Raw genomic sequence first — 27503 nt, forward strand, 5'->3', positions numbered from 1 at the left:
GTTGCTCTACTTCGTAATATTGTCTATCAATATCTGTTTTCTTTGGATGGACTAATGGATGGATGGATGTTTGAAAATATCTACAGCTGAACGAATCTCGCTAAAATCTGGCATAGATGAAGAACATCTTTAAGAACAGATAGATTAATTTTTAAGTTTTTTTTTTATTATTATTGATTAGTGGACAGAGTCGCGGGCAACAGCTAGTATTTAAATACATGTTTTATAATAGAATACAGTTATTTTAAAACCATCATTCTTATTAAAATATTCTATCTATATTTCATTTCGCGGAAGGTTTTTTTTTGATAAAGGCATTGTCTTCAATAATCTTATAGAATAATTGTGTACAGACATACAGACGGTTATCAATACCATTTATAACAAAGATATAAGTACAGCTTTCTATGTTTTCGTCTACAAATAATTATCCTACAATAATAGATTTAACAATAAAATATCTTTAATAAATTACACCTATTAAATAGTTTCTACATAGTCTTTTTGTATTTTTATAAGTTACAAAGTCTTGCCCGCGACTCCGTCCGCGTGGAATTAAATAAAATAATAAAATAATGTGTTCTTCCAGACTATATTCTACATCTTGCTGCTACATTTAGGTGTTTTGGAGATACCTTCAAACAAAAATCCATCCATCCATACATTTGCATTTACTATAATACTAGCTGCTAATTAAGAAAAAACTTAGTAAGTAGCCTATGTGTTCTTCCAGACTATGTTCTACATGTATGCCAAATTTCAGCGAGATCCATCGAACCGTCGTGGAACCTTCATACATCCATCCATCCAAACATTCGCATTTATAATATAAGTTAGATTAGATGTGTATAAAGTAATTAGTTTTTTGTTTTTTCAAGATTATTAAAATATTTACTAACTCAAAGTAGAGCATACTCTACCAATATTAAAATCTATAGGAACAAGCAATTCCTGCAGGATCCGTGACGAATCCTGACAGAGGGGTACGTGGGAACCGCTACCGTAGTGAATTTGACGCGTGTCAACAGACCACGGATAATAATGTCTAATGAAGTGCCGATGTTTAGAAAAAAAACATTGCTGTTTTAATATCTTACTAATATTATAAATGCGAATGTTTAGATGTATGTATGTTTGTTTGAATGTATCTCCAGAATAGTTAAACGGATCTCGATGAAATTTGGTATACATATAGAACATAGTCTGGAAAAACATATAGGCTACTATTTTTTAATTCCGCGCAGACGGAGTTGCTGGCGACATCCAGTACAGTTATATTTGCGAAAAGTAAAGGGTGATTTGTTATAAATAAGACGATGTAAAATAACTAAAATATGACTTAAGAAAATATGTTTGAGAAATGTTGAATTTATTGCATACTAACCGATGGTTTCTGAGACAAATCTTACTAATATTATAAATGCGAATGTTTAGATGGATGTTTGTTTGAAGGTATCTCTGGAACGGCTCATCGGATATTTATGAAATTCGCTACAAATGTGGAACTTAGTTTCGAATACATAAACTACTTATTATTTTTTTTTAATTCCTCGCGGAAGAATTCGCGGGTGTCAGCTGTATAAACATTTTGTCATCTCTGTCTATCTTTGAAAGCACAATAAGTTATATTAACATTTTTATGTATCAATGTTTATGTAAAAAATATTATATAACACATATGTACATATAGGTGATTAAAATCACACGATAAAGTCGTTAATAAAATGCAATATATATTTTTATATGCAATAAACTTCTTTACAAAATAATTCAAGTATTAAATCATTAAACACGTTATATTTGTCTAAACAATTCATATATGGCTCTAATAAAACATATTTTGTTGTATTTCAGAATGTTTATCGTCGTGTTGGCAGTACTGTTGTGTCATGGCGTGGAGATGAAGAGTTCTAATGATAAATGGCGTAACAGTGATGTACTTATGAATGAAATTGACGATTATTACAGTAAATTGTAAGTATATTTTAGCTTAAACATAAAATAAGGGAACATACACATACTACGTGACCTATTTTTTTAGTTTTTACGACCGCTCCCTTCCTTCGGTGACCAGTCGTAGTATATGCCAAGAAACCCCTTAAGTTAAGTTTCTACGTAACTTAAGTTTCTACGTAGTAATTCATAATTATTTTTAATCAGTTCACGGGCAAAAATTGAAAAAAAAATAATTTGGCTCATACTCGTCTTTATTGTATAAGACTGCATACTTAAATTGCAAGTGATTTATATATTATGAAAAAGAAAAACTAACAACTACGTGACAAAAACCTGAGCCACTTCCCCCTGCTTCTGTGACTGACCGTAGTATTTTAAAGACCACGCTCCCACCCTAAATCGTACCCTTAAACTTTAATGATTAATGTTAGACCTAAATATTATTAGAACCAATTGTTTCTACTCTCTAGAGCAGTCTACATCGAGGAGGATGGTGATCCGCACAAGCGTTTCTTTTCTGTCATATCTCTCGCAATGTACATGTATGTGACAAGTGACGTAATCGATGACGTAGAACGCGCTAAAGATGCAGTGGAAAAGACCAGAGAACAGCTGGACCAACCTGCTGATGTGATAGCATCGCCTATGAGATCTCTATTGATCTTACTCCAGTCAGTCATACAACAGGTGAGATTCTAGAACTTTCTTTCTTTATCCTACGTTTAATTGTCACCCGCCTCTGTCCGCGTGTTTTTTAAAAAACTTAATAAGTAGCCTATGTTCCAGACTACGTTCTACATTTGTACAAAATTTTATCAAGATCCGTTGAGCCGTTTTGAAGAAAACTTCTAACAAACATCTATCCATCCATATTTAAAAATTCGCATTTATAATATTAATAAGATATATTAATTTGAATTATGTAATAAATCCGGGATGATATGACATTTTATGTAGAGGACATGCGTAAGAAAGTAGTGAAATAAGATATGACGGCTCATAGAGATGTATGGAAAGTGGTATATTATGCTGCCAACCCTCTAAAGGGAAAAGCACAGCATGATAACGATGATGATGTTAGAATAACTACTAAGTTGTAGGAGCTGTATCGTAAATGGATTAGTTGAAACAGACAGTGCGTCCTGATAAAGAGATAGAAGTATTTAATTCATAGTTTCCATTCAGTCTTTTAATATTAGAAAAGAAGAAAGTCTTTAGTAATTGCATCTTTTTTTTTTAGTAAAAATATTAGCAGATTTTTTTTGTAAATTTACTAATATTTCTTTAACCATTCCAACTAAGCTGTATGTTTGTGCTAGGATATGGTTTACGACAATAGTCGAATGGCGGGATTCGAACCCCCGACCTCTTGGTCGGAAATCCGTACTCTTAACCATTAGGCTATTGACGCTTATCTACAGCTTTATTAAGCATATGCGAAGAAAATACTAAATATTTTAATTTTTTCCAGCCATTAACAGATGTCAAAGCATCCTGTCTACCAAACACAGCGCAATCTGAATGCGATATGAATCTGAATAAAACTCATAATTATGGAGAAGATTATTGTTATGGATACTACAAGAATGTTGAATTATACGACATACTGACGAGCAGTCAACAGGCTAGCAACCGTGCTAGATTCATGAAGCATCTTTTAAGACATAGACGAGGCAGCGATGAACAAGCTCTTTCGTTCTTTGAGAAGGCAGCGACAAGAACTTACAAGGACTTTTTCTGTGATATGAATGAGGTTTACAAGATGATGCTTCAAGATTATTTTCCTTGCAATTTCCCAATGATACTTATGACATAGTTATGCAAATGTTTGAATTGTTTTCATTAAAATGAATTTATATTTTATGGGTCCATACCATAAAAACTTAGTGTTTCATTTTCTTAGCTTCAACACATTTTATCGTCCGCTGATATTAGTCATTACCAGAAATCATAATTATTGAAATATGTGTAGGCTTTGATAATGCAATCTTCACAAATAAATACGAGTAACTACATACTCATATGAATAACATAAATTATATTAGGTAGATCTGGTAACGTCAGTACGGCAAAGCTGCACACGAGTATGGAAATTGACTCGTCGATATCCCCCACAGTTCATATATTTTTAAATAACTATATTTTTCTTTATTAAAAAGGCAAAGGTTCTCAGTGGCCAGTATGCCAATTCTTTGGTAGAATGCTAACTCCTTGTATACCAAAGAGGTCGGATATGCAATTCGTCATTCGACAACTATTACGAGTACAAAGCATGATTTTAATGCAATGTTCATCTTACTCTTTACGTCTTACGAATTACTAATATTGAAAAGAAATTTAGTATAAACCTTATTTCTAGAATTACATATAGTTTAAATCTATGAAATAAAATCAAATATTAAAAAAAAAAACGAAAAATTCACTAAAATATGTGATTAAAAGGAGTCCAAGGAGGAGAACAAGGTCCCGAAAATACTGGCAGCGTTCCCCCTTTGGACAGCTAAACTAATTCTTTGACCGAGATGACGGACCAAGGGTCTCGACGCCGACTGGGACAAAATGATATTCGGAGCCTAGACCCCTGTATTTGCATGCTTTTACATTTTCAGCCGCTTTTCATAAGAAAAATATTAAGAGTAGAGTACAAAGCATTGTCTTAATATTTCTCTTATTCGATGTGAATAAAAAGACAAATTTAATTAAATCAACACTTTAATTCAGAAGATTGGTAAATTCAATATATTACAATTGAAAGATTCACGAGATTGTATTTCATACAGCTCTTTAAATTCCTTCATAAGTTTAGAATGTCTACCACCTGCTGATCTAGCGAAGTATTTCAAAGCATCATCGTCACTAACTCTCCAATTTCTATTTATTTCATCCCTCAATTCTTCTACTCTTTTACTATGTATCAGTTTAATTACTCTCTCGTACATATCAACATTTTTTATATAACCTCGACAAGTTGCTTCGTTCTTGTCATGTGACATCCTCAGTCTTTCGTCACAAGACTTCTGGTCAGCATCGGGAGGACAACTTATTTTTACGTCGTTGATTGGCTGGAATATAATTGAAAATTAACTTTATTTTCTTTTTATGCATGACTTTGTAAGGTATAGGTTTATTTTGGATTCCTACTCACTTGAGATGAGACCTCCTTTTCCTATTTCTATTGAGAGAGAGCAAAAATAGTCTAATATTTGACCAATGCTTTAAAATTCTCGACATATTTTGATGACACAATATTCTTAATATTCAGTCCCTTTACTTTTGAGTTTCAAATCAACTTAGTATAACCATAATACATATATAATTGTTGTAATTTATTACTGTAATGTTTCATGCACTCATATATATACACGCTCATACATACATACACACAAATACACACATTCATACAATCAATAGACCTGTATTGCACACACATTAAATTACACAAAAGTGTTTTTCTGTTATTTTCTATCATTTCTGTTCATTTTTACTTTTTAATTTAGAAATTAATAATTAGTTTATTGTCATTTTTATTTTTACATTTTAATAAACTCTTTGTATTTTCTTTTGTTTGTTAAAGAATAATTGTCTTTATATAATATATAGATTAAAAAGGTACCATTGATATTGTTTATGTGACACGGAAGAGCGGGACTTCCAATCACAAGCCCGTTATGAATGCTCAAATGGAAGTCCCGGCACAAATGTTAGTATGTATCATTTTTGTTTAAACAATAAATCCTTTTTCATTTTCATTTTCAATGTATGCCCCAAAATAATTGATTTATGAATAAAAGGAGTGTTGGTAACAGAAAGAAATCCTGGTTGCGCAACATTCGGAAGTGGACGGGAACTGCGAATGTCGCCCAACTGTTTTGCCTCGCAAGAGACAAAAGAAAATTTGGAGAACTGATCACCAACCTTCGTTAGTCCTGACGCACCTCAAGAAGAAGAATAATGTACAAAACAGAGTGTTTAAAATCAATTAGGACTTATCTTACCTTATCAATAATACCTCTTAGTTGAGTAAGGATAGCTCGCATTGTACCACTAATAGCGTCCGAAGGTTTATCAAGCTCATTTCTAGTTCTTCTGACAGATTCTTTGACGCGTTTCTCATGGTCCGTTTCATTGCTTTTCAGGTATACTGAGATGGCTAAAGTGACGATAGAAGAGAAACGTTTCCTTGGATCTAATAAATCGCCTGATTCCAGGGACCTAAAATTTTTATTGTCTTTTAAATGAATCCTTTACATCTTACTAATATTTTAAATGCGAAAGTTAGAATGTATGTTAGGAGTCTCCAGAACATAGATGTTTTGAAAAAACGTTTGGAAGAACACACACTAAACAATTTTTCTTTTAATTCTGCTCGGACACTGTCGCAGGTGACTGCCAGTAAATCGCAAAAATTTTAAGATAAAGTACAAAATAATTCATTGGAAAAACGTAGGTATAAGTCATATTTATGGACCAGTAAGTACAGTTTTAGATATTCGTAAATCATTGAACATAATTAGACTTACAAATCATAGTAAAATGGATCCATGACATTAAAGACTTCATCGTTACGACGCCATTTGTTATTCTTGTCTAAATGTAGCAGAGCATTGACTGCAGCGCAGGCAAAGATGGTGCAAATAATAATGAAACGCATACTGCTGTGATAAAAAAGAAAAATAATACATTTAATTGGGTTCAAGTTTAACTTGCAATCTGCAGGTCCTGAGTTTAAAGCTCGCCATGAAACAACGTAATTTCCGATTTACATTCATCCGACGTTCTTACGGTGAAGGAAAACATCGTGATGCCGCATACATCTACGAAGAAATTTAAAGTCATAGCACACTGGCCTGCGTGGTTGATTATGGCCTAGTCACTGATTTAAAGTAGGTTTCGAGTGAGCTGATGAAAAGTAGAATGAAGTAGATTCGTCTACAGACGAAACGCGGTATTTCCACTTCACGCCTGTCTTTTAAGTGGTCGTGGTATTTTAGAGGTAGAGCCACCAACAGATTTTGTTACGGGCAATAAAAGTGTTAAAGTTTATTTTAAAGACGGAACAATTTAGAAGATGATAACTGTAGATTTGATCTCACATACATTTACATAATGTTAAGAAGACGATAATATAAGAAAGAAAATTCAAAGTTACCTGCTTTAAGAAACACTATGTGTATCTAACTGGGTAAGGAAAGGTTAACTTTAACACTACAACGTTTATTCTAATAAAAAAGTTAATAGTTTTAACAACGTGAATAAAGAACACATTTTATTGTAGCTATAAAATATTTTTATTGCAAATCAAAGTTCAAGTTCATCCGAGCTATAAGCTGCGCTTTCACGACCGATTTATTATGGTACTTTATACTTAGTTTAATACTTAAGTTAAAACTTATTTTATACAATGTCGCAAGCCCAGACTTCATTAAATGCCATCTGCATCAACATCATTAGTCAATCTCAGTCCATTATAAGACATATAGGTCTTTCCTAATGTCTTGTTTTTTTTATAGCAAAAGAAAACAACGAACAAGCGGCCACTGGATGTCCCCAGAAAATCAAAATGACCATTGCTCGGACTCGGAGATGTCTAACTTAACCTATCCATTAATTTTCCCTGTTTTACTGTGTTACTCGAGAATGCGTATATAAAAATAAGAAATGAATAAATATTTGGCTAATAGTACCATAAAAGTTGAATGATGGATTGAATTCAAGAAAGGCTTAAGTAGGTAAAGTCTTACACACTTCTGTTTTTCCAGAGGACAAACAGAAGGAGGAATCTTTAGATTCCCTCGATACAAAGAAAAGCTGGATTCAATGAAAGGGTATTTTAGATTAAGTTAAAAAAAAGAAAACTCCATCAATTTTTACTATTTATTGATCAACAAGTACCAATAAATCATCAGTAATTTAAAACAATGGAAGATTGTATACGTTGCAAGGAAATGTTGTATTTGCCCTCATTTTGTACGCTTCTCTTCCTTTTTCTACCGCTTCTGGATATTCAATTAACATAACATATGTAAAATAAGCTAATGCAGCTTTATCTCCATTATCTGATACAGCAAATATATCCGTTACGAAATCAGTGAATTCCGGATCTGTGACATATTCTATGTATTTGTCATATAGACGTAGATTTCTATCGTATTCTTTGCAACTAGCTCTATTTGCTTTGTGATATTTCTTGAGTGCCTCTAAGCAATCCTTTTGTTTAGCTTTTGGTGGGCAGCTCGCTTTAATGTCGTTTATTGGCTGGAAATATATTAGATTAAAAAAAAGTACGCTGCATTTAATGAGGTGAGAAGAATTGCATTTGATAATGAGAATTTTAAATATGAATTTGGAAAAGTACATCAGTAAGGATAGGCTTAGAATGAGTTGGCTGGTTTGTTTTAAAGGTCGCATTATTAAAAAAATTGTGATGACTGAAATGACTAAATATAAAGCCTGGTGTGTGCCTGGTGGTGTCCTAAATCCTAAATTAAATCTAATTCAAGCTAAATGGAAAATAGTTCGATTTGGATAACTAAAGCCTAGTGCGTTCTCACTTAAAGGGGTACAGGATTAGGGAGGTCTTGACAAGAAATTGTTTCTATTATTAATTATTCTAATTTAACTTGGATTTTCTTAATCTAATACCTGATCAATAGGTGTTTTAAGAATAATCAAATATGCTCTTGCTTGTCCCGCGATAGCGTCAGTTGGCTTGTTCAGATCTTGTTTAGTTTTAGCAACCGATTCTTGTACTCTTTTGACTCTATCCATCTCGTCACTTGCTACATAGTACATGTAGGCTTGAGATATAACGGATACGAAACGCTTCCGACGATTGTCGACATCAGAAGTTTTAAGAGCTCTGTAAAACATAAGACTATTGAAATTTGACCTTAAAACATAGTGTATCTACTTTCCTTTGATAGAGTTTGAAGAAGCTTGCATTAAAAGAAGTTGCATATATCTTAATAGTATTATATTATAAATGCGAATGTTTGAATGGATGGATCTCAAGAATGACTTCATGGATCTCGTTGAAATTTGGCACCGATGTAGGCTAGTAATTAAGCTTTTTTTTTTAATTCCGTGCAGAGGGAGTCGCTGGCGAAAGCTAGAGTATGTGTACTTGTATTTTTAAAACCTGTATTTCAAACCCGTATTGATCTTAATTACCTAATACACAACAAGATCCCGAAGAAGACTCCATAATATTGGAATATTTAAGTTTAAAATATACGTACAACATCCTGTAGTAATTATCGATGTTACTCATAAGTACATTGTTAGGTCGCCATTTACTGTTCATATCACCTGGTATCAGATCACTGGAAACCCAACTTAACATCAGGATAACAACCGCAACACTGATGTACGACATTTCTGAAATAGAGACAAGAAAGTGTAGCCAACAATATTTAACATAGAGTGAAAATAACTCAATCAAACAATTATCTTAAAGAAAGTTGAGGCTTGACACCTCTTTTTATGAGGTATACTGTAAAAAGTATTTAACAAAAAAACCTTTTTCTTGCTGCCAGTATTTCAGATGACGTTCTATAAAACTTATGAAAAAAAAAATCTTTGTTGTTTTTTTAAAATCGTGAACATTTTAATAATTAAGTTAATTAAAATTTATTACAAGATATTTTCATTACTGACATAAACGTAAATTGTTGTGATAACTATTATTTTTGTTTTTAAATCTAACAATAGGTTTATGTCTAGTTTTATTTAAAAATTCATCATCATCATCATCAGCTCACTATACGTCCCCACCGAGGGGCTCGGAGACTACCCTAAGTTAAGGGTGATTAGGCCATAGTCAACCACGCTGGCCAAGTGCGGGTTGGTTGACTTCACACATATCTTTGAATTTCTTCTCAGATATGCATTGCATGCATTGCATTGCATCACGGTGTTTTCCTTCACCGTAAGAACGTCGGAGGAAAAGTAAAAGTTACTAAGTTGTTAATGACCACGAAAGATACATACAAAATATTCTTCACATAATTTGAATTATAACTAACAAGCGGTCGCCCGCGACTCTGTCCGCGCGGAATTAAAAAAAACTTAATAAGGAGCCTATGTATTCTTATTATAAACATCGTGTTCCGTTCAGCCTTTCTTGAGATATCTTCAAATAAACAAACATACATCTAAACATTCGCATTTATAATATTAGTATGATTTAAATAATTAAAAAATCATCTCTTCCCTTCCCTTACTCTCCTCTTCTATTATTGTGGTTAGAAGGAGGTCATATCGTATCAGATGTACCAATTTAATACGTTGGAGTATTATGGGAAAGGAACGATAGAGAGGCGTAAACTCAGAAGTGATCCTCTCCAACTATGGTGTTTGGATTTAAAATAAAACTTCTTCTTATTGCTTACTTGCGTGTAATAATCAATTTTAACAATTTTGTAACAACGTTAAGTGCTAACAACATCGGTTAAGTGAATAATTAAAAAACAGTAGTGGCGCACCGTAGTGGTGTCAAATGACCAACGTCATCGCGCGCCGGCCAATAGGGTTTCCGAATAATATTAATGAAGTTATATGCAAGTGATGCGTAGACATATGGTTATTCACAACCAGAGGAACTGCAGATGCGTTGCCGGTCTTTTAGAAAGTGGTCGCGTTGCACAATCTATTTAAACACAATTCATAAAATTTATATGTCTGTATGTAAAATAAAATAAAAAGTATTCCTTGAACATGGTAATTACTTATAACGAAAATATAATATTAGAAATTTTTGTTTGTCATCCCAAAGTCCGCATTTCTTTCGGGCAATCTCCAAAACGATTTAACCGATTTTGACAGGACTTTTACGGGAACATAGCTGTGGCAAGCGGTTATTTTTTTGCATATAGTAAAGGTTAAAAGAAAACGTTTGAATACTTGATATAAAATTTAATAACATTTCTTCAATCCTCTTCAAGAACCAAAGGATATCTACAAGGATAGTGCACACGTAACAACTTGTCGAATAACTTTCTCATGAAACTAAATATTTCTTTATGTTTGTTGCCCGCAGCACGGAACCAGGTTATTGCTGCTTTATCGTTTCCGATGCTCGATCGTTTTAAATCCCTGAGGAATCTCTTGCGAGGTTCTATATCTTTGTCTTCATTCAACAAATTATACAATTCGATGTTCTTTGAATATCCTTTGCATTTACGTTCGTTCTTTTGGTGCATTTCACGTAATTTGATATCGCAATCTGCTTGTTCAGTTTCTGGTTTGCAGCTTGCTTTAACGTCTGTCATTGGCTGTAAATAATCATTATAGATGTTTAAGATATTTGATTACTTAATAAGGGTTAATGTGTTGAAGGACACGAAGATAATATTTAAAGTTCATTATCATCCAAAATGTAAAAGTGACGGTGTTAAATATTGTTGACTGGATTTAAAAAGAAATTGACTTTAAATCTTACTAATATTATAAATGCGAATGTTTCGATGGATAGATGTTTATTAGAAGGTATCTCACAGATAGCTAAATGGATCGCAATGAAATTTTACATAGAACATAGTCTGAAAGAACACATAGACTACTAATTAAGTTTTTTTTTATTCTGTGCAAACGCAGTCACGAGCGATAACTAGAATAAATCATGGGACAATTATTTCTATCATATTAACACTAATAATGGATTAGTTTAAAAAGCTAGTAGCAACATTAAATGCACAAATAATATGTTTTATTAAGAATAAAATCCGACATTGTGACGATGTATGCCGCAACAGTATACTTATAAAAATGTCAACGTTTACGTCCCCTCACTAATCAATCTGACAATTGACTTGGTAACGAAAGCGCGTCATTCGCGGATTCTATGTTTAAAAGTAAAAAGTCATATTACCTGTTGCACCAAAGAGTTTAGATAGACCACAAGAGCTCTCATTGGTCCAGCAATCACATCGGAAGTTCTGTTCAGATATTGCTTAGCCATATTAGCAGAATTATTCACACTCCTCGCCACATCGGTGACGTTTGATTTAGCATAGAAGAACAAAGCGAGAGACACTACGGAGTAGAAACGTTTCTCTTGATTTGAATTGTCTTCTGTATACAGAGCTCTGGAATTAAAAAAAAAGAGTAATTGATACCAGCAACCATACAGAAGACAGGCGTGAAGTCGACGCAAATCTGCGTTTCGTCTGAAACTGAATCTATTTTTAATTTTTATTTTATTAAGATATAACTGTTCTTATAGTTATTTTTCATTAGACAGTCTACTAACTGTGGGATTCTGAGACCAAAAATCTTGGTGACGTTGATGGCGATATGTTTTATACAAAGATTTTGGTCTCTGAGACCATCGGTAAGTTTCAACTAGCGGTTGTTTTAGAAAAGAGGCAGAAAGCTTCCCTTGATGTTTTTCTGTGAGAGAGTGAGAGATGGAAATAGAATATTGCACTGTTAGTAAACAGAGCAATATTCTATTTCTAATATGATTATTATATTTCTTCAATATTCTATTTCTTCTAATTAATGTTCAAGTTTAGTTAGTTAATGTCATTATTTTCATGCAAAAATGTCTAGTAAATTTAGTACATGGTCTTAAAATTTCTGGTACTTACAAATGAAGATAGAAGTTGTCAATTTGTTTTAGAATTAGGTCGTTCTCTCGCCACTTGTCATTCTTGTCTATAGGCAATTTCTCAGCTCCACAATGACTAAGCAAGCCTACTACGATTGTCCAGACCACGATCATTCTAGAAATAAGCAGGAGGAAGTCTCTTGATCACGAAACAGTCTGAAATAAAATTGACGAAGATTTGAGAAGTAGAGTGGTGTTTAATTTAAAAAATCTTAATTTAATATTTATTAATATCTTACTTGGTCAAGTCCAGGGAGATAACTGTAAAGAATGTCTGAATGTCTGTATGTTTGAATGTCCGAATGTCGTGACGTATTAATTTTTAATTATATGTCGTGTCGCAATATTACTAACTTTACTATAAAGAATTATTAACCATATTTTAATATAGCACGTGCCTGTGAAGCTCTTAATCGTTTGCCTAAAATTGTAAATAAAAATATACGCTTTTATATTCATCTCCCTCTTATCCCGTAGGGTCACCGCATTGGGCTCTTCCTGGTCGATCTTCCGTCATGCATTTTTTATATCATAAGATTGTAAACGAGCAAGCGGCCACCTAAATTCGTCTAAATGGCGAAGCGACTACTGCCAATAGACATCCGCAATTGGAGCCGCGTTGCCTACCTTTAATCGACTGAGGAGTAGACACACAGAAACAGTATTCCCCTTATTATGCGTCCCATCCTCCACCAAATCCACTTACAGTCCTTGCCCTTTCTTTAAGACGGTACGAATCAGATATAATCCGCTTTTGCGCCGCAAAAGCATGCGTAGGCATTTTCCTCACATAAAAAGGTCACAGGTCTGACAGTTTGACCAAAAAATGTTACAAAAATATTATCATTCAACGTCATTATCGATTTTAAGGATAAGGAAAAAAGAATGTCTGAGATTCAAGGGAAATAAATACATTTAAACATAAAAATAATATCAACAAAAGTATTTAATGTTACTTCTTACTAATATTATAAATGCGAATGTTTAGATGGATGTTTGTTAGAAGGTATCTCCGGAACGGCTTCATGAATCTCGATAAAATTTGGCATAGATGTAGATCATAGTCTGGAAGAACACATAGACAACTCATTACCTTTTTTAGCGATAGTTAGTTAATAAAACAAAATTCTAATTTAAAAAACTTTTTTTACATCATCACATTCAAAGAAAAGAAATTGTTTTACATGTTAATGGTAAAAGTTGAATACCCTTCCATATATCTTTCATAAACTGGAGAACATTCGAGAATTTCACAGCTGCGGTTTCTATAAAGAAATTCAATGCCTCCAAATCACCTCCAGTAGCACTCTCCCTCATCAATTCTACTATAAGATTCTGGAATCCACAATTAGTAACAAGGAATACAAAAGTGGAGTAAAGCTCTACATTCCAACGATATCCAGGACATCGTTTAAGACGTTCATTTCGAATCTCTTTAAAACGTTTTTCACATTCTGCTTCACGGATATTGTAAGGACAAACTGCTTGTACGTCAGTCAAAGGCTGAAAAGAAAGTCTATTTTTAATCTTACTAATATTATAAATGTAAAAAAAAATAAAACCCGCACCCCAGATCCCTGACACAATATATTAGAGGAACGAGTAATGGCATAGCCACCCACTAAAGAGAAAAAGTACTATAAATACTGTGTGCCAATACTGTGGGTTCTGTGGGTTACGCACTTGACTTGCAACCAGCAGATCCTCGATTCGAATCCCGCTATGTACCAATATGTATTTCGATTTTGTAAATTTATTCCGACGTTCTTACGGCGAAGGAAAACATTGTGGTGCAACTACACATATCTGAGAAGAAATTCAAAAATATGTGTGAAGTCAACTAACCCGCAAATGGGCTAGCTATGGCCTAGTCACCCTTGATTTAGAGTAGCCGTTCAGTGGGGACGTTTAGTGAGCTAATATTGAAGAGATGGATGGATGTTTGTTATAAGGTTATCTCCTGAACGACTGAATGTATCTTGATGAATTTTGGAATACATATAGAACATAGTCTGGAACAACACATAGGCTACTAATTATATTATTTAATACCACGCGGACGGAGTCGCGGGCAGTTACATATACAAATTAGACATTACTAGATTATTTGTCTGTTGTGAAAATGAACTGGGTCTTATTTTTACAAACCTGATCAATAAATGAATATATATAAGTAAATACAGATCTAAATTCACTGCCAATAACATCTGCAGGTTTATATAATTCCTTCTCTGTCTTTGCCACAGCATCCCTGATAGCTTCATCTCTATCTGTTATGTTGCTTTTAAAGTATTGTAGCACTGCTTCAGAGAAGACTGAAGCGAAACGCTTTCTTTTAATACAAGTATCTTCAGGTCCTAGTGCTCTGGAATAGAACAAACTTACAATCTCTAATTCTTTGTTGATAAATTCTTGTTTTGAAAGAGGTATTTTCTACAACCATCTTACTGATTAGATGGATGTTTGTTTGAAGGTATCTCCAGAACGGCTGAACGGATCTCTATGAAATTTGGAAAACATATAAAACATAGTCTGCAAGAACACATAGGCTACTAATTGTGTTTGTTTTTAATTCCGCGAAGGCGGAGTCGCGGGTGACAGCTAGTGTCGCATATATGAATATCTTCAAGTGCTGTAAGACTCTTATTAAAACATTCTTGAAATTGAATGAAAAAAATAAAATTACGTTTCTATACAAGTATTACAGCAATGAAAACTCAGTAGTATAATCAACAAGTTTTGAAAACATTCCCTTCAACTGAAATCACGCCGTAAAAAGATTTCAAAAGACTTACAGACTCTTATAGTAATTCCTGCCGTATCGTTCCAGGACATCCGCCCCTCGCCACTGCGTGTTGAGGTCTGATGCCACAGTATGACACTGCCCATGACACACATGACATCCCACAGCAATCACCAACAACACCAACAGACTGTGAAGAGTTCAAGTTAAGAAAACTAGTTGTAGCCACGACTTCGTTCGTGTAAAATGCTTTTGGGTAGATTAAAATATTTACATCACCAGCTCACTATACGTCCCCACCTCTCTCGGAGCTCGGAGCCTACCCTAAGTTAAGGGTGATTAGGCCATAGTCAACCACGCTGGCAAAGTGCGGGTTGGTTGAATTCACACGTATCTTTGAATTTCTTCTCAGATATGTGCAGGATGTATCACGATGTTTTCCTTCACCGTAAGAAAGTCGGATAAATGTACATATGTAAATCGAAAATCGAAAAACACATTGGTACATGGCGGAATTCGAACCCAGGACCTGCAGATTGCAAGTCAAGTTCTTGACAACTGAGCCACCGACGCTCCAAGATTAAAATATTTAGACTACTTATTTTACTAACACTTATGCATTAATACATATAAAAAAACAATTTAAATTCACAATACATTCACATAAACCTTACATATTCTAAAAAAAAACTTTCATCCCCTAATGTTTATAACTAACAGCCTAATAAGTTTCACGCTTCTATCTGTAAATAACGATATTTCCATACAAATTTCCAACCCCTTACAAACCCTTTTTCGCGTTAAAAAGTAGCCTATATCCTTCCCCTGGATCTAGACTATCTGTTTACCAAATTTAATTTAAATCTGTTCAATAGTTTTTGCATGAAAGGACAGACAGAGTTACTTTCGCATTTATAATATTAGTAAGAATTGACGAAGTTACCTGTATGACAGCATTATAGAGTTTGCGATAGAAAATTGTTAATATTATTTGAGGTTATGTTTTAATGAGAATTCGTGATTAATGTTTGATTAATAAATAATCACAAGTCACGTTCTGGTCAGTAGATAGCAGTTGATATTGTTTTTGAAAGTTTAACTGTCCGAAATTAGAAATCAAAATGGCTTCCAAATTTTATCGTTTGTTAATTGACACGTAGAGTAATGCTAGCATGTTTATATCTCACCACTTTCTTAGTCATAGTATAAGGTAAAAGAAATTTAAATCTATATCAAAACAAAGAGCTACTAAACTACTAGAGAACTATGAAGAGCATCGGTGACTCAGGGGTTCAAGCACTTGACTTGTCTACAGATCCTGGGTTCGAATCTCGCCATGTACCAATGTGTTTTTCGATTTTCAATTTAAATATGTACATTTATCCGACGTTCTTACGGTAAAGGAAAACATCGTGATGCTGCACATATCTGAGAAGAAATTCAAAGATATGAGTGAAGTCAACCTGCACTGAGCCAGCATTGACTATAGCCTAGTAACTTAGGGTAGGCTCCGAGCTCCTCAGTGTCATATAGTGAGCTGATGATGATGCTCTATTGATCTATGTGTATTAGAAATATACTTCTTCCAGTATGTATGGATTATATATCCCTAACTTTGGGAGATCCTGAGCCTCTTGGAGACATATGAGCTAACGACAACTTGTTCCAGGATCTTGAAGAATTAAAATAAATGTACTTAACTTAGATTGAGTAGTGTTTATTCCCAATTTAGTCCTATTTATTAATTTAGTAATAAGGTATTTACTTAACCTCGTAATAAGAAATTGCTAATTTTAAATTTAACTTGCTGAATTTGGTAACAAAATGATATAATTTATCGTCATTTAAGCGTGGGTTTCTGAGACCAAAATCCACGATTAAAACAAGTTATTAATATATTTTATATAGTAATATGTTTTGTTAAAGATAATGACAGGGAGCCGATATTTTGTAATTTTTTTACTGTATATCAAAACACATTTAAATCTAAAATATTTTTTCTTCTTCTTCTTCTTGAGGTGCCTCTCCGACTAGCGAAGGTTAGCGATCAGTTCTCCATATTTTCCTTTGTCTCTTGCGAGGCGAAAAAGTTGGGCGGCACTCGCAACCCCTGTCTACTCTCGGATGTAGCGCAACCAGGGCTTTTTTCTGCGACCAACACTCCTTTTACCGGGAATTTTTCCCATCAAGATGAGTTGAATCAGATTGTATCTGTTTATTAAAATATTTTTAACAAAAATAATATTGTATATTGTTTTTGGTTTATCAATTTTTAATTTAAACATGACTATTAATTATGCTTAACTACACTTAGAACTGAGACGAGGCCGACCTAAGTAAACTTGACGGCGATCAGTAGCTGCCGACATGAAGACAACCGGACTGACATGGTCCGAGACCAAACGCTCAAGATAGAGCGAACTGGCAGCGCACTGTGGACGCCCTCTGCCCCGCTACGGGGACATAGGACTTATGTCCTCCATGACACTTAGAACTAAAAAATTAATTACAAACATAAGAAAATAGGTTTCATTCAATTTTCTTTATTAACAAATTTCGTAATATAAATGTCAACATTTGGGAAATTAAACAGAAAGGCTTTATAACTTTGCCTATTTTAACTTTTTGGTACCGAATTAAATACATATATATTTATATAAATGAAAATACATGACAAGATGTATGAATATTTTTCACACTTTGCATAATATTCCTAAAAGATCTGATAGTACTAGCATATTTGATTGAAGCGAAGTCAGTAAACAGATTAATAGCCTCCATATCACCTCCTTTGTTGCTCTCTGTTGCCAATTCTTCTAGAAGATTCTCCATACCGCAACTATTAATTAAACTGGTTGCTCTATTGTACAGCTCTATGTTATCTTTATAACCTGCACATTGCTTTATTTTGTCAGCTTGGAGTTTTGATAAAATTTCTTTGCATTCATGCTGTCTTACGTAGTATGGACAGGCTACTTGAACGTCGGTTAGAGGCTGGAAGAGACGAAGTATATTTATTAAATTTCCTTAAAAGTAAGTACGATTTAAATATTATCTTCATTTAGTTAATCTTACTAATAAAAATACGAATGTTTAGATGGATGGATGGATGTATGTCTGAACGCCAGAACCCCTTAACGGATCTTAATGAAATTTGGTACAGATGTAGAACATAGTCTGAAAGAACACATAGGCTACTTATTAAGGTTTTTTAAAGACAGCTACTATTTTATAATATTGTTCTTATATACAGCAAAACACTACCCAAATAGTTTATGTGCTATTTTGGTGTCAGGAGCGAAATCTAAGACACCCTACCTTAAAAGGGGATGATAGGGTTATGTGGGATTTCACCCACTAGATCCCCCTCGATGGACTCAAGTGCAATAGAAGGATTTTGGATTTAAACCAAAATATACTGTAACCAGTTTAAAAATAAACAACAGACCCCTTCGATAATAAGCATCGCTAAAGATATCAGCGCTCGGATAGGTCCAGCTAGCTGGTCCGCGCTACTATCCAGTTTGTTCCTGGTGCGGTGTGCGGCGTCTTTGATGCGATCCGTCTCATCTGTCTTGTTGCTGGCGATGTATAGGAACAAGGTATGGGAATACACTGACACAAAGCGCTTCTCAATATCACCATTGTCTTCCGGACCAAGGGCTCTGCAATTAATAAAAAAGTTGTGGCTGAATTTTGGAATGACCTTTGCCCATGGATCAAATTAAAAATTACAGATGCGTTACTAAACAAGGATAGGGTCTTACAAGAGGATATCAAGATTGAAATTGATTAATAAATTATTTAATACATACAAACTCTGGTAAAAGTCGTGAGCAACTTGTTCCACGACGTCTGCGGGCCGCCATTTTGTGTTCAAATCTTCCGGCACAACGTAACACTGGCCGTTACATAAATTCAAAATGGCCGCGCCCACTAATATACATATTAAACTGTAATCAAACGTTTATTATATTTACAATTGGAATACAAAAAAATATTAGAAGTCTAAAAGTACCACTAGTAATCTTACTAATAATATAAATGCGAATGTTTTGATGGATAGATGGATGTTTGTTAGAAGGTATCTCCAGAACGTCTTAACGGATCACGATAAAATTTGGCATAGATGTAGAACATAGTCTGGAAGAACACAGGCTACTAATTATATTTAAATTCGCGCGGACAGAGTCGCGGGCGATAGCTAGTCTTACTAATATTATAAATGCGAATGTTTAGATGGATGTATGGATTTATTAGAAAGTATCTGCAGAACGGCTCTAAGGATCTCGATAAAATTTGGCATAGATGTCTAGTAATGAGGCATAGTCTGGAAGAACACCTACTAATTTCGCGCGGACGGAATCACTTGCGACATCTAGTAGAACATAAATGAAAATAATTTCCATAAATAAAATGAGTTATTAGATTATTTTAAACAACTTACCTCTTTGTCAACATTGTAATTTGACGACTGTGAAATGAAACTGGACAACACAATTGATTTAAGTACATTTTTATTGTTATTATAAAGATAGCATTTTATATCTTTCTTTTGTTTTTAATTACGATTTCATTTTAATTATTATGCATATAATTTTAATGTTCTCGCTGCTGAAACCCGTGTATAAACAAATTATCATCTATCTCACTCATTTTTATTGAAAAGATAGAGAGAGCTGTTATGTTAGTTGACTATGGCCTAATCACCCTTAACTTAGGGAAGGCTCCGAGCCCCTCGGTGGGGACGTATAGTGAGCTGATGATGATGATGATGATATATGTTAGATTTGTATATTGTGAAAAGAAGTAGATTTTACTTATAAAGTAACATATAGAGAAATAGACAAATAAAACAGTTTAAAAGTTATAGTAGAAGGTTGGAATTGTAACAACTCTGGATCGCTACAAAAGTAGAGAAAGAGAAAAGAAATTTATTGTTAGGGATAAAATTCGACACAGTGCCGGTGTACTGGTACAACACTAGCCTTGCTAAAATGTCGACGTTTATGTCCCCTCACTAATTATTCTGACACTTGACTTGGTAACGAAAGCAAGTCATTCACGACAAAGGATTTTAACTAATAATGTCTAAAAGTATGGAATGAGTGTGTGAAAGAGGATATGCGTAAGGAGGTGGATTCAGATATGACGGCTGATAGAGATGTATGGAGGAGTACTGTACCGACTCTACATACCGAAAAGGGCATGATGAGAAAAAATTATAAAATTTTTACTCATATTATGATGTTACCTTGCATTTCTTGCTTTTTTGCTGCACTTTTTGTTTAACCATTACGTCAGTGGACCACGGATTGTGGTCAAATTAATTAAAGTGAAAATAAAAAAAAGAATTACTGAATTATATTTTTATTACAATAAACAATTTAAAATTTTATTTACATTATGATTATTTGAAGTAAATTCATTAACATTTAGATGAGAAAAACAATTTTACTAATACCAAATTTTTTTATCATCATCGCTCACTATACGTCCCCACCGAGAGGCTCGGAGCCTACCCTAAGTTATGGGTGATTAGGCCATAGTCAACCACGCTGGCCATGTGCGGGTTGGTTGACTTCACACATATCTTTGAATTACTTCTCAGATACGTGCAGCATCACGATGTTTTCCAGCACCGTAAGAACGTCGGATAAATGTACATATGTAAATCGGAAATGGAAAAACACATTGGTACATGACGATATTCGAACCCAGGACCTGCAGATTGCAAGTCATTTTTTTATCATTTAATATAATTAAAATTAAATACATAAGAAATATAATAAATCTAGTTTGTAATAATGTTATTTGATTAACAAATTGTTAGTAGAAAACCATAGCTCTACAAGGCGTAGGTTGTCTACTTAAATTTTTAAACAACGTCTTGAACAATTGAAATATTGAGTTATATTTAACCGCCGCGGCTTCAATAAAGAAATCAATCGCTTCACAAGGTTCTGCAAAATAACTTTCAGATATCATACGATCAAAGAATTGCTTGTAATCACAGCTGTTCACTAAATTTCGAAAACCATCGAAAATTGCTAAATTCTTAGAGTAATGAGGACATCTCTTGAACCTTGCATCTTGTATACTTGATAATGCCGAGGAACATTCCTTTTCACGGACTTTATAAGAGCAGACAGCTTGGATGTCCATTATTGGCTGAAAAATAATATTTCATACTATACTAGCTGTCGCTTCTGACTCCATCCACGCAGTATTAAAAAAAACCTAATTAGTAGCCTTTGTGTTTCAGACAATGTTCTACATCTGTGCCAAATTTCATCAAGATCTGCTGAGCCGTTCCGGAGATGCCTTACATACAAACATCCATCCATCTAAACATTTGCATTTATAATATTAATAAGATATATGAATATAGAAGCAAGACAAATGAAGGTCCATGGTCTCTGCATACCCCTCTGGGTTAAGGGCGTGAATTATGTTGTTGTTTCGGTCATTGTAATAGAAGAGAATACCTGTTCAACAATAGACAATATTATAGATATTATCGAACGTAGCTTAGAGCCGACTTCGTTTGACGACTTGTCTAATAGCTTCTTAGTGTTATGAGCCGCTTCTTTGACTGCAGAGATATGATCTGTGATGTTATTTGCAGCGTATTCTACTAAAGCTTGAGAGAATATTGCCACGAAATGCTTTTGTGTATCGCAAGTTTCTTCATCTAAAACTGGCCTGAAAAGAACATATATTGAGTAATGATAGCAAGCCACTAAATTATGCCAGTGTGTTACAATCAACGTGTTACATTGATGTGTTACAATCAACGTGCTACAATAATGTGTTACAATCAACGTGTCACGATTGTTGGTACTGTATAATACTAATGTTTAGTCACAAAAATACACGCATTTTTAGTATGTTTACGACTTTATAGTTCTACCACAAAGTCTCTTAATAGCACACCTAACTAATATTATGATGAACTCAATTAGGAGAACTCGAAACTACTAAACGTATTTAGCAGAATTAAACTTTGATTATTTAAATAAATTAGTATTTAAAAATGTTGTTGTGATAAATTTACATACAGATGCTGCAGAAAGCTATGCGCGTATTTCTCCATGACGTCAACCTGACGCCATCTTGAATTTAGATCGCTTGAGTGTGAATGGCAATCCCCGTGGCATAGCTTCAGGAATGTCAACGATACGAGAATCCATAATAAACTGGAACAAATGCTTCTTCTTTTGAATATAACAGAATCGTAAAGATGTTCCAAGTCAAAGAAATAATACTAAACTTATAAAGAAACGGCAAAACATTTGAGTATATACGTCCGGTGGATGCACCGAGTTGCGAGTCCATCGGGGGTCCTTCATCAGGGTGAGTGACTCTAAACTAGTCGGTGCCGTCACCGGACGAATATACGTGAGTGTTTAGCCGTTTTTATATAAGTTGATTATGATATCTCACGAAAGTTTGAATAATTTAAATTAGAATACAAAAGAATTTAAAAAAAGGGTCACATGAAACATCAGCTTATGTTTGTCATTAGAGTTAATAATTTTTAAAATTATCTTTTAGAAGATTTTAATTATATTATGTTAAAAATACTAATTTCATAATATTACCTCTTTGTCAGCATTGCAGTTACGTTGTGCAACAATTGCAAAATAAGTTTTACTATTGTCTATTAATTTATTTTCATTTAATATAAGGATGATTCCTAAAGATGACAAAAAATATGAGCAGTAACTCATGTTTGCTTTTTTCATTGTTATATTCTCTAATATAACAACGGTGCGTCTAATAAGAAGTGAACTGTTTAATAAAAGTTTTCTTGTCAATAGTACCAAGAAAAAGAAAACATAAAGATGAATTTAAAAACCTTCTTGATTTGAAATTGGTAAAAAAAATTACATAATGTGAAATTGACTTTACCAGGCATTAAAAAGATACAATAAAATATTTTATTAAACACGATTGTGGTATATTTTATTGCAAAAGAAAGGTTTAAATTGCACTTTCGTTAAATAATAAAATTTAAAATGCGCAATAGTTTATTTCTCTTACAATTTTTACTACAGCCCTTGTTCAAATTTATTAAAAACATAAAGTAATATAGTATTTTGAACAGGATAGTAGAAAGGGAATAAAAAATTCGGCAATTTTTATTGTTTAATAGAATGTTACTAGTTTTTAACACGGTATTTACATTAATCGTTCTAATTTTTTTTAATCTACAACAATATTGTATCCTTACAAAATAAATCCAATTTGAGACTATACTTATATACAAACTAAGCTTAATTACAGCATAATGTATAAAGGTAGGTTACTGACGTTACGTGGTGTAACATTCGCATCGAGCGGCTTGTTGGCCGCTGCTTTCCCCTGTCGATGTCAAAATGCTCGCTGTGTAACATGTTACATTACACCGCGTAACATCGGTCATCCCCCAACTTAATACAATTGTAATAATATTCGTTAATATTGTACAATATTAATTATAGAAAAAGTACAAGTATGATAAAATGACAAATACAACAAAAACTAAAAAAATACAAAGTGGAATCATGAAACGATAGCAAACACAAAAAATTTACTGAAAATGAATATTAATACAATTTTTCACTCAAAAATATAAAAAAGAAATCACACAAAAAACAAAAAAAAAAAATTTGTTAATCAAAAAAACGCAAAATTAAGACTATCTTATATCTTATACTGCCGGCAGTTAAGAATATTCAACAAGAGAAAACACAAAAAAATATTAACAACTAAAATTATTACTCATAAAAATTTAAAAATATGTGTGTAGTCAACCCGCATTAGGCCAGCCTGGTTGACTATGGCCTAGTTACCTCTAACTTAGGGTAAACCACAGTTCTACAGTGGTAGAGCCCGCTTTAACATCTTCACACGAATTGGCCCGGTTCGCCCGGTGAAATACCACGACCACACAGAAGACAGACGTCAAGTGGAAGCAATTCCGCGTTTAGTCTGATGAGTGTGCGTCCCCGAGGCCTAATATAGTCCTCTTTCCCTTCCCACCTTTTTCTTATAAGGAAAGGATGGGAAGTGGAAGTGGACTTTCTGGATGAGAGGATGCATGGAAAGGGAATATATTTTCTTTCTGTGCATCTTCTCCTCCGTCGATTAAAGGTAGGTAAGGCAACGCATATGCAATTGCATATGTCTATGAGCAACGGTCACTTCGCTATATCAGCGATTTCAGGTGACCGCTCGCTCGTTTGCAACCTTATGTTATAAAAAAAGCTCCGAGCTACGTCAGTCAGTTGATACATAAAAGTATTTTCGTTATTAAACTTCACTATTTTATCCGTAATGTTGGCACAATACAACCTACTTATCCATACATCTCTATCAGCCGTCATATCGGAATACACTCCCTTCGTACGCATGTCCTGTTCCACACAGTCTTTCTCTACCGAAAAAAAAACAAACAATTTCGTAATACTAACATTGTTTTGTCCACTTTGTCTTTAAGTCATTATTGAAATATTTATCAAAAATAAATATTAAATGTCCTCAAGTTAACTGATATCCTAGTCAAGTTTATAGCATAATTCTCATTTTATCTAGTAAAATGAAACATGCATCTTTTATTTTAATGAAAATAAGTTCTTCATGAATAGTTTTTCTTAGTTTGTCTGTCTGTGTCATCAGTTAAACTATTATATTTATAATATTGATAATTAATATTGTTCTTTTTAATATATTTTATATCTGAAAGTACTGTAATAATATTATATGTAAAATTACAAAGATCTTCAAAGTCGTATCCTTTCTGATTAGAATTATCTTGAAATAGAACATCAGGAGTTCTTGTAGTTGCTTCATTTTCATTTATAAGCTGCAAAATAAGCAATAATTTAAATTTTCATTGAACGAGACTTTATTCAAATTCCTACGGAATAGGTTTTCTTTGAAGATACATTTATATTTGTACAGTGGAGGAAACTCGCGGTGTTCCAACTTAAAAGCGAAAGTCGTTTGAACGTTTCGTTCTCATAGAGACAACAGGCAAACAATAACCAATGGGATGTAACTTTATTAAGTGTGTCAAATCATTATAATTAATTAAGTGCTGCTATCTATTTGGTTACTTAAAAAAGAGGTTTGTCTCGTTGCGAGAATGAAGGTTTATTGTAAGTGGAACACCGCAGATTTCAGTGACTGTACAATATGCGTTTTTCTTTCTATTTACCTTATTTCTTAAGGAGTCTTGTGATTTTGAAGTACTACTCCTCACTATTACGTTTAAGGCTGTATTTAATTTATCTTGTTCCTCTATCAGATCTGATGACAAATATTCTACAATAGCTGCAGCGATTATTGACATTGGACGTTTCTTCTTATCATCTTTTAAACCTTGAGATCTGGAATTTATGTCTATTATTTATATTTATTTAAATGTAACTTCTCGAAATAGAAATTGTTATGAATACCTTTGTATAAGTTATGGCCCGTTGTAATGTCCTATTGTAGATATTCCGGAAGAAGTATTGTATAAAATCCTACAATTTAGAAATCTTACTAATATCTTAAAATACCTAGATTTGGCTCACGAGGTCACCGCCATGTGGCGTATGAAATCGACTACCATTATTCCGATAGTCGTATCGGTAAATGGACTGATAGCGAACAGCTTCGACCAACATCTCAAGAAGCTCTCGCTAAACAGTTGGATTAAGGGCCCGATACAAAAGGCAGTTATCCTAGAAACCGCGCGCATCGTGAGAATGTTCTTGTCTCTGCAGCCCTGACCACTGGTTATTTGAGTCATGGGATTCCGCAGCCGGTGGTGGTCAAAATATGATAAATAAATGAATACGTTTATAAATGCAAATGTTGGATGGATATATGTTTGTTTGGAGGTATCTCCGCAACGGCTGCATGGATCACTGAAATTTGTCATAGATGTAGAACATAGCCTACTGATTATGTTTTATTTATTCCTACGCGAACGGAATCGCATGCGTCAGCTAATGATAGCTATAAAGATAAAGTGTTACTTACATACTATTATATAACGTATTAAGGCCTGTAAGAAGAGTGTCGTCTGGAAGCCATCTGTTACTGTTCTCGTCCAGTATGGAGTAATTTGGCTCTGAAAGTCCAAGCCTTGCAAGTAGAGATAGTAATATAACGGATAGCTTGAAGCGATACATCTGCAATTTGCGTAATGACCTTGAAATTCCACTGACGTGTGCTAAAGTACTTATTAGTCTATGTTTTCCAAATAAAATGTAAGGGACGATGTGTTTTTGTATAGTTGTTTCGATGGTAACCAACGATATAGGAAAAAGGTTAGGAAATTTCCACAACAGAGAAAACCAAAAACAGAAGACGAAAACTAAATTAGAATAAACAATTTCTTTGAGGTTAATTAGATAAATTACACTTAATTGCAAAAATAATGGATTAAAATTAAAATCAATAAATATTGTACCTTAGATTTTGATCCGTTGAAAGGCACGTACACATGGAGAGAAGTGAAACGCTAACGTTCTTTAAGTACTTTCGTATTGTTTACAATAGCGTTAAAAATCGCCAAGAACATTGTTTGTGATAAATACATAATTAATCTAAATAACGTAGCTCCAGACGAATTGAACGGAAAAATCGTCATAGACGAAACAAATTAAGGTAAGGCTGTTGGAATCATTAAAATTGGTGGCAAGGTCAGAAACGTTGAACTGTATTATATAATTTAATTATCGTATTATGTAAATTATCGTTTTAGTATAGGCAGTACTATGCCTCTCTGATTAATAATTTGGAGTAGACACACATATCTTTCAGTCGCCTATTCAGTATTATTATTTGGAGGTTTAACCACATTGGAGTCCGTTATCCCTTCTGAATAAAATTTCCCAAAATCTTGCGGGTTCCTGAGGTCCGAAAATCATTATAATTGAGGTTCATCTTCCCTAGAATTCCAATAGGTGCAATACCACGACCATATAGAAGATAGGCGTCAAGTGGAAGCTATTCCGGGTATAGTTTGATGAGTGTGCCGTTGTCTAATTGTAGTCCGCACGCCCTGCCCACCTTTTTCTTATAAGGAAATGGAGAAGTGAATTTGGCGGAGTAGGAGACTCATAGGAAGGGGACATATCCCCTATCTACGCGATCAGCAATCACTTCGCTATCTCACTGGCCGCTTGCTCGTTTGCTGCTTCTTAAAATAAAAAA

General features: G+C 33.8%; 8 protein-coding genes across 8 annotated transcripts; 1 reads left to right on the forward strand and 7 right to left on the reverse strand.

The window, feature by feature from the left end:
• The first annotated feature begins 1799 nt into the window (after positions 1-1799).
• Positions 1800-3824, forward strand: LOC106118600 (uncharacterized). Its single transcript, XM_013313269.1, has 3 exons — positions 1800-1974; positions 2427-2643; positions 3428-3824. The coding sequence occupies exons 1-3, from the start codon at positions 1820-1822 to the stop codon at positions 3770-3772; spliced, it is 717 nt and encodes a 238-aa protein (XP_013168723.1). The 5' UTR covers positions 1800-1819; the 3' UTR covers positions 3773-3824.
• An 849-nt stretch (positions 3825-4673) lies between these two features.
• LOC106118516 (uncharacterized) lies at positions 4674-6608 on the reverse strand. The gene is made up of 3 exons (XM_013313176.1): positions 6477-6608; positions 5952-6168; positions 4674-5018 (listed from the first exon to the last, which is right to left on the reverse strand). Exons 1-3 carry the CDS (start codon positions 6605-6607, stop codon positions 4674-4676), a joined length of 693 nt encoding a protein of 230 aa, XP_013168630.1. The 5' UTR covers position 6608.
• Positions 6609-7851: 1243 nt separating this feature from the next.
• LOC106118601 (uncharacterized) lies at positions 7852-9510 on the reverse strand. Its single transcript, XM_013313270.1, has 4 exons — positions 9475-9510; positions 9195-9333; positions 8599-8815; positions 7852-8211 (listed from the first exon to the last, which is right to left on the reverse strand). The coding sequence occupies exons 2-4, from the start codon at positions 9329-9331 to the stop codon at positions 7867-7869; spliced, it is 699 nt and encodes a 232-aa protein (XP_013168724.1). The 5' UTR covers positions 9332-9333; positions 9475-9510; the 3' UTR covers positions 7852-7866.
• A 1351-nt stretch (positions 9511-10861) lies between these two features.
• On the reverse strand, positions 10862-12852 carry LOC106118598 (uncharacterized). Its single transcript, XM_013313268.1, has 4 exons — positions 12805-12852; positions 12546-12680; positions 11825-12041; positions 10862-11228 (listed from the first exon to the last, which is right to left on the reverse strand). Exons 2-4 carry the CDS (start codon positions 12677-12679, stop codon positions 10884-10886), a joined length of 696 nt encoding a protein of 231 aa, XP_013168722.1. The 5' UTR covers position 12680; positions 12805-12852; the 3' UTR covers positions 10862-10883.
• Positions 12853-13703: 851 nt separating this feature from the next.
• On the reverse strand, positions 13704-16265 carry LOC106118517 (uncharacterized). The gene is made up of 4 exons (XM_013313177.1): positions 16252-16265; positions 15361-15498; positions 14714-14930; positions 13704-14068 (listed from the first exon to the last, which is right to left on the reverse strand). Exons 1-4 carry the CDS (start codon positions 16263-16265, stop codon positions 13727-13729), a joined length of 711 nt encoding a protein of 236 aa, XP_013168631.1. The 3' UTR covers positions 13704-13726.
• A 1629-nt stretch (positions 16266-17894) lies between these two features.
• On the reverse strand, positions 17895-19812 carry LOC106118597 (uncharacterized). Its single transcript, XM_013313267.1, has 4 exons — positions 19756-19812; positions 19124-19261; positions 18757-18973; positions 17895-18302 (listed from the first exon to the last, which is right to left on the reverse strand). The coding sequence occupies exons 1-4, from the start codon at positions 19767-19769 to the stop codon at positions 17961-17963; spliced, it is 711 nt and encodes a 236-aa protein (XP_013168721.1). The 5' UTR covers positions 19770-19812; the 3' UTR covers positions 17895-17960.
• Positions 19813-21108: 1296 nt separating this feature from the next.
• On the reverse strand, positions 21109-22503 carry LOC106118603 (uncharacterized). The gene is made up of 3 exons (XM_013313273.1): positions 22370-22503; positions 21797-22013; positions 21109-21479 (listed from the first exon to the last, which is right to left on the reverse strand). Exons 1-3 carry the CDS (start codon positions 22402-22404, stop codon positions 21138-21140), a joined length of 594 nt encoding a protein of 197 aa, XP_013168727.1. The 5' UTR covers positions 22405-22503; the 3' UTR covers positions 21109-21137.
• Positions 22504-24860: 2357 nt separating this feature from the next.
• Positions 24861-26829, reverse strand: LOC106118518 (uncharacterized). The gene is made up of 5 exons (XM_013313178.1): positions 26758-26829; positions 26325-26476; positions 25513-25684; positions 25068-25158; positions 24861-24883 (listed from the first exon to the last, which is right to left on the reverse strand). Exons 2-5 carry the CDS (start codon positions 26474-26476, stop codon positions 24861-24863), a joined length of 438 nt encoding a protein of 145 aa, XP_013168632.1. The 5' UTR covers positions 26758-26829.
• Positions 26830-27503: the final 674 nt, after the last annotated feature.

The sequence above is a fragment of the Papilio xuthus genome, unplaced genomic scaffold, assembly GCF_000836235.2.
Source record: "Papilio xuthus unplaced genomic scaffold, Pxut_1.1 DF827570.1, whole genome shotgun sequence".
Taxonomy (NCBI): Eukaryota; Metazoa; Arthropoda; class Insecta; order Lepidoptera; family Papilionidae; genus Papilio; species Papilio xuthus.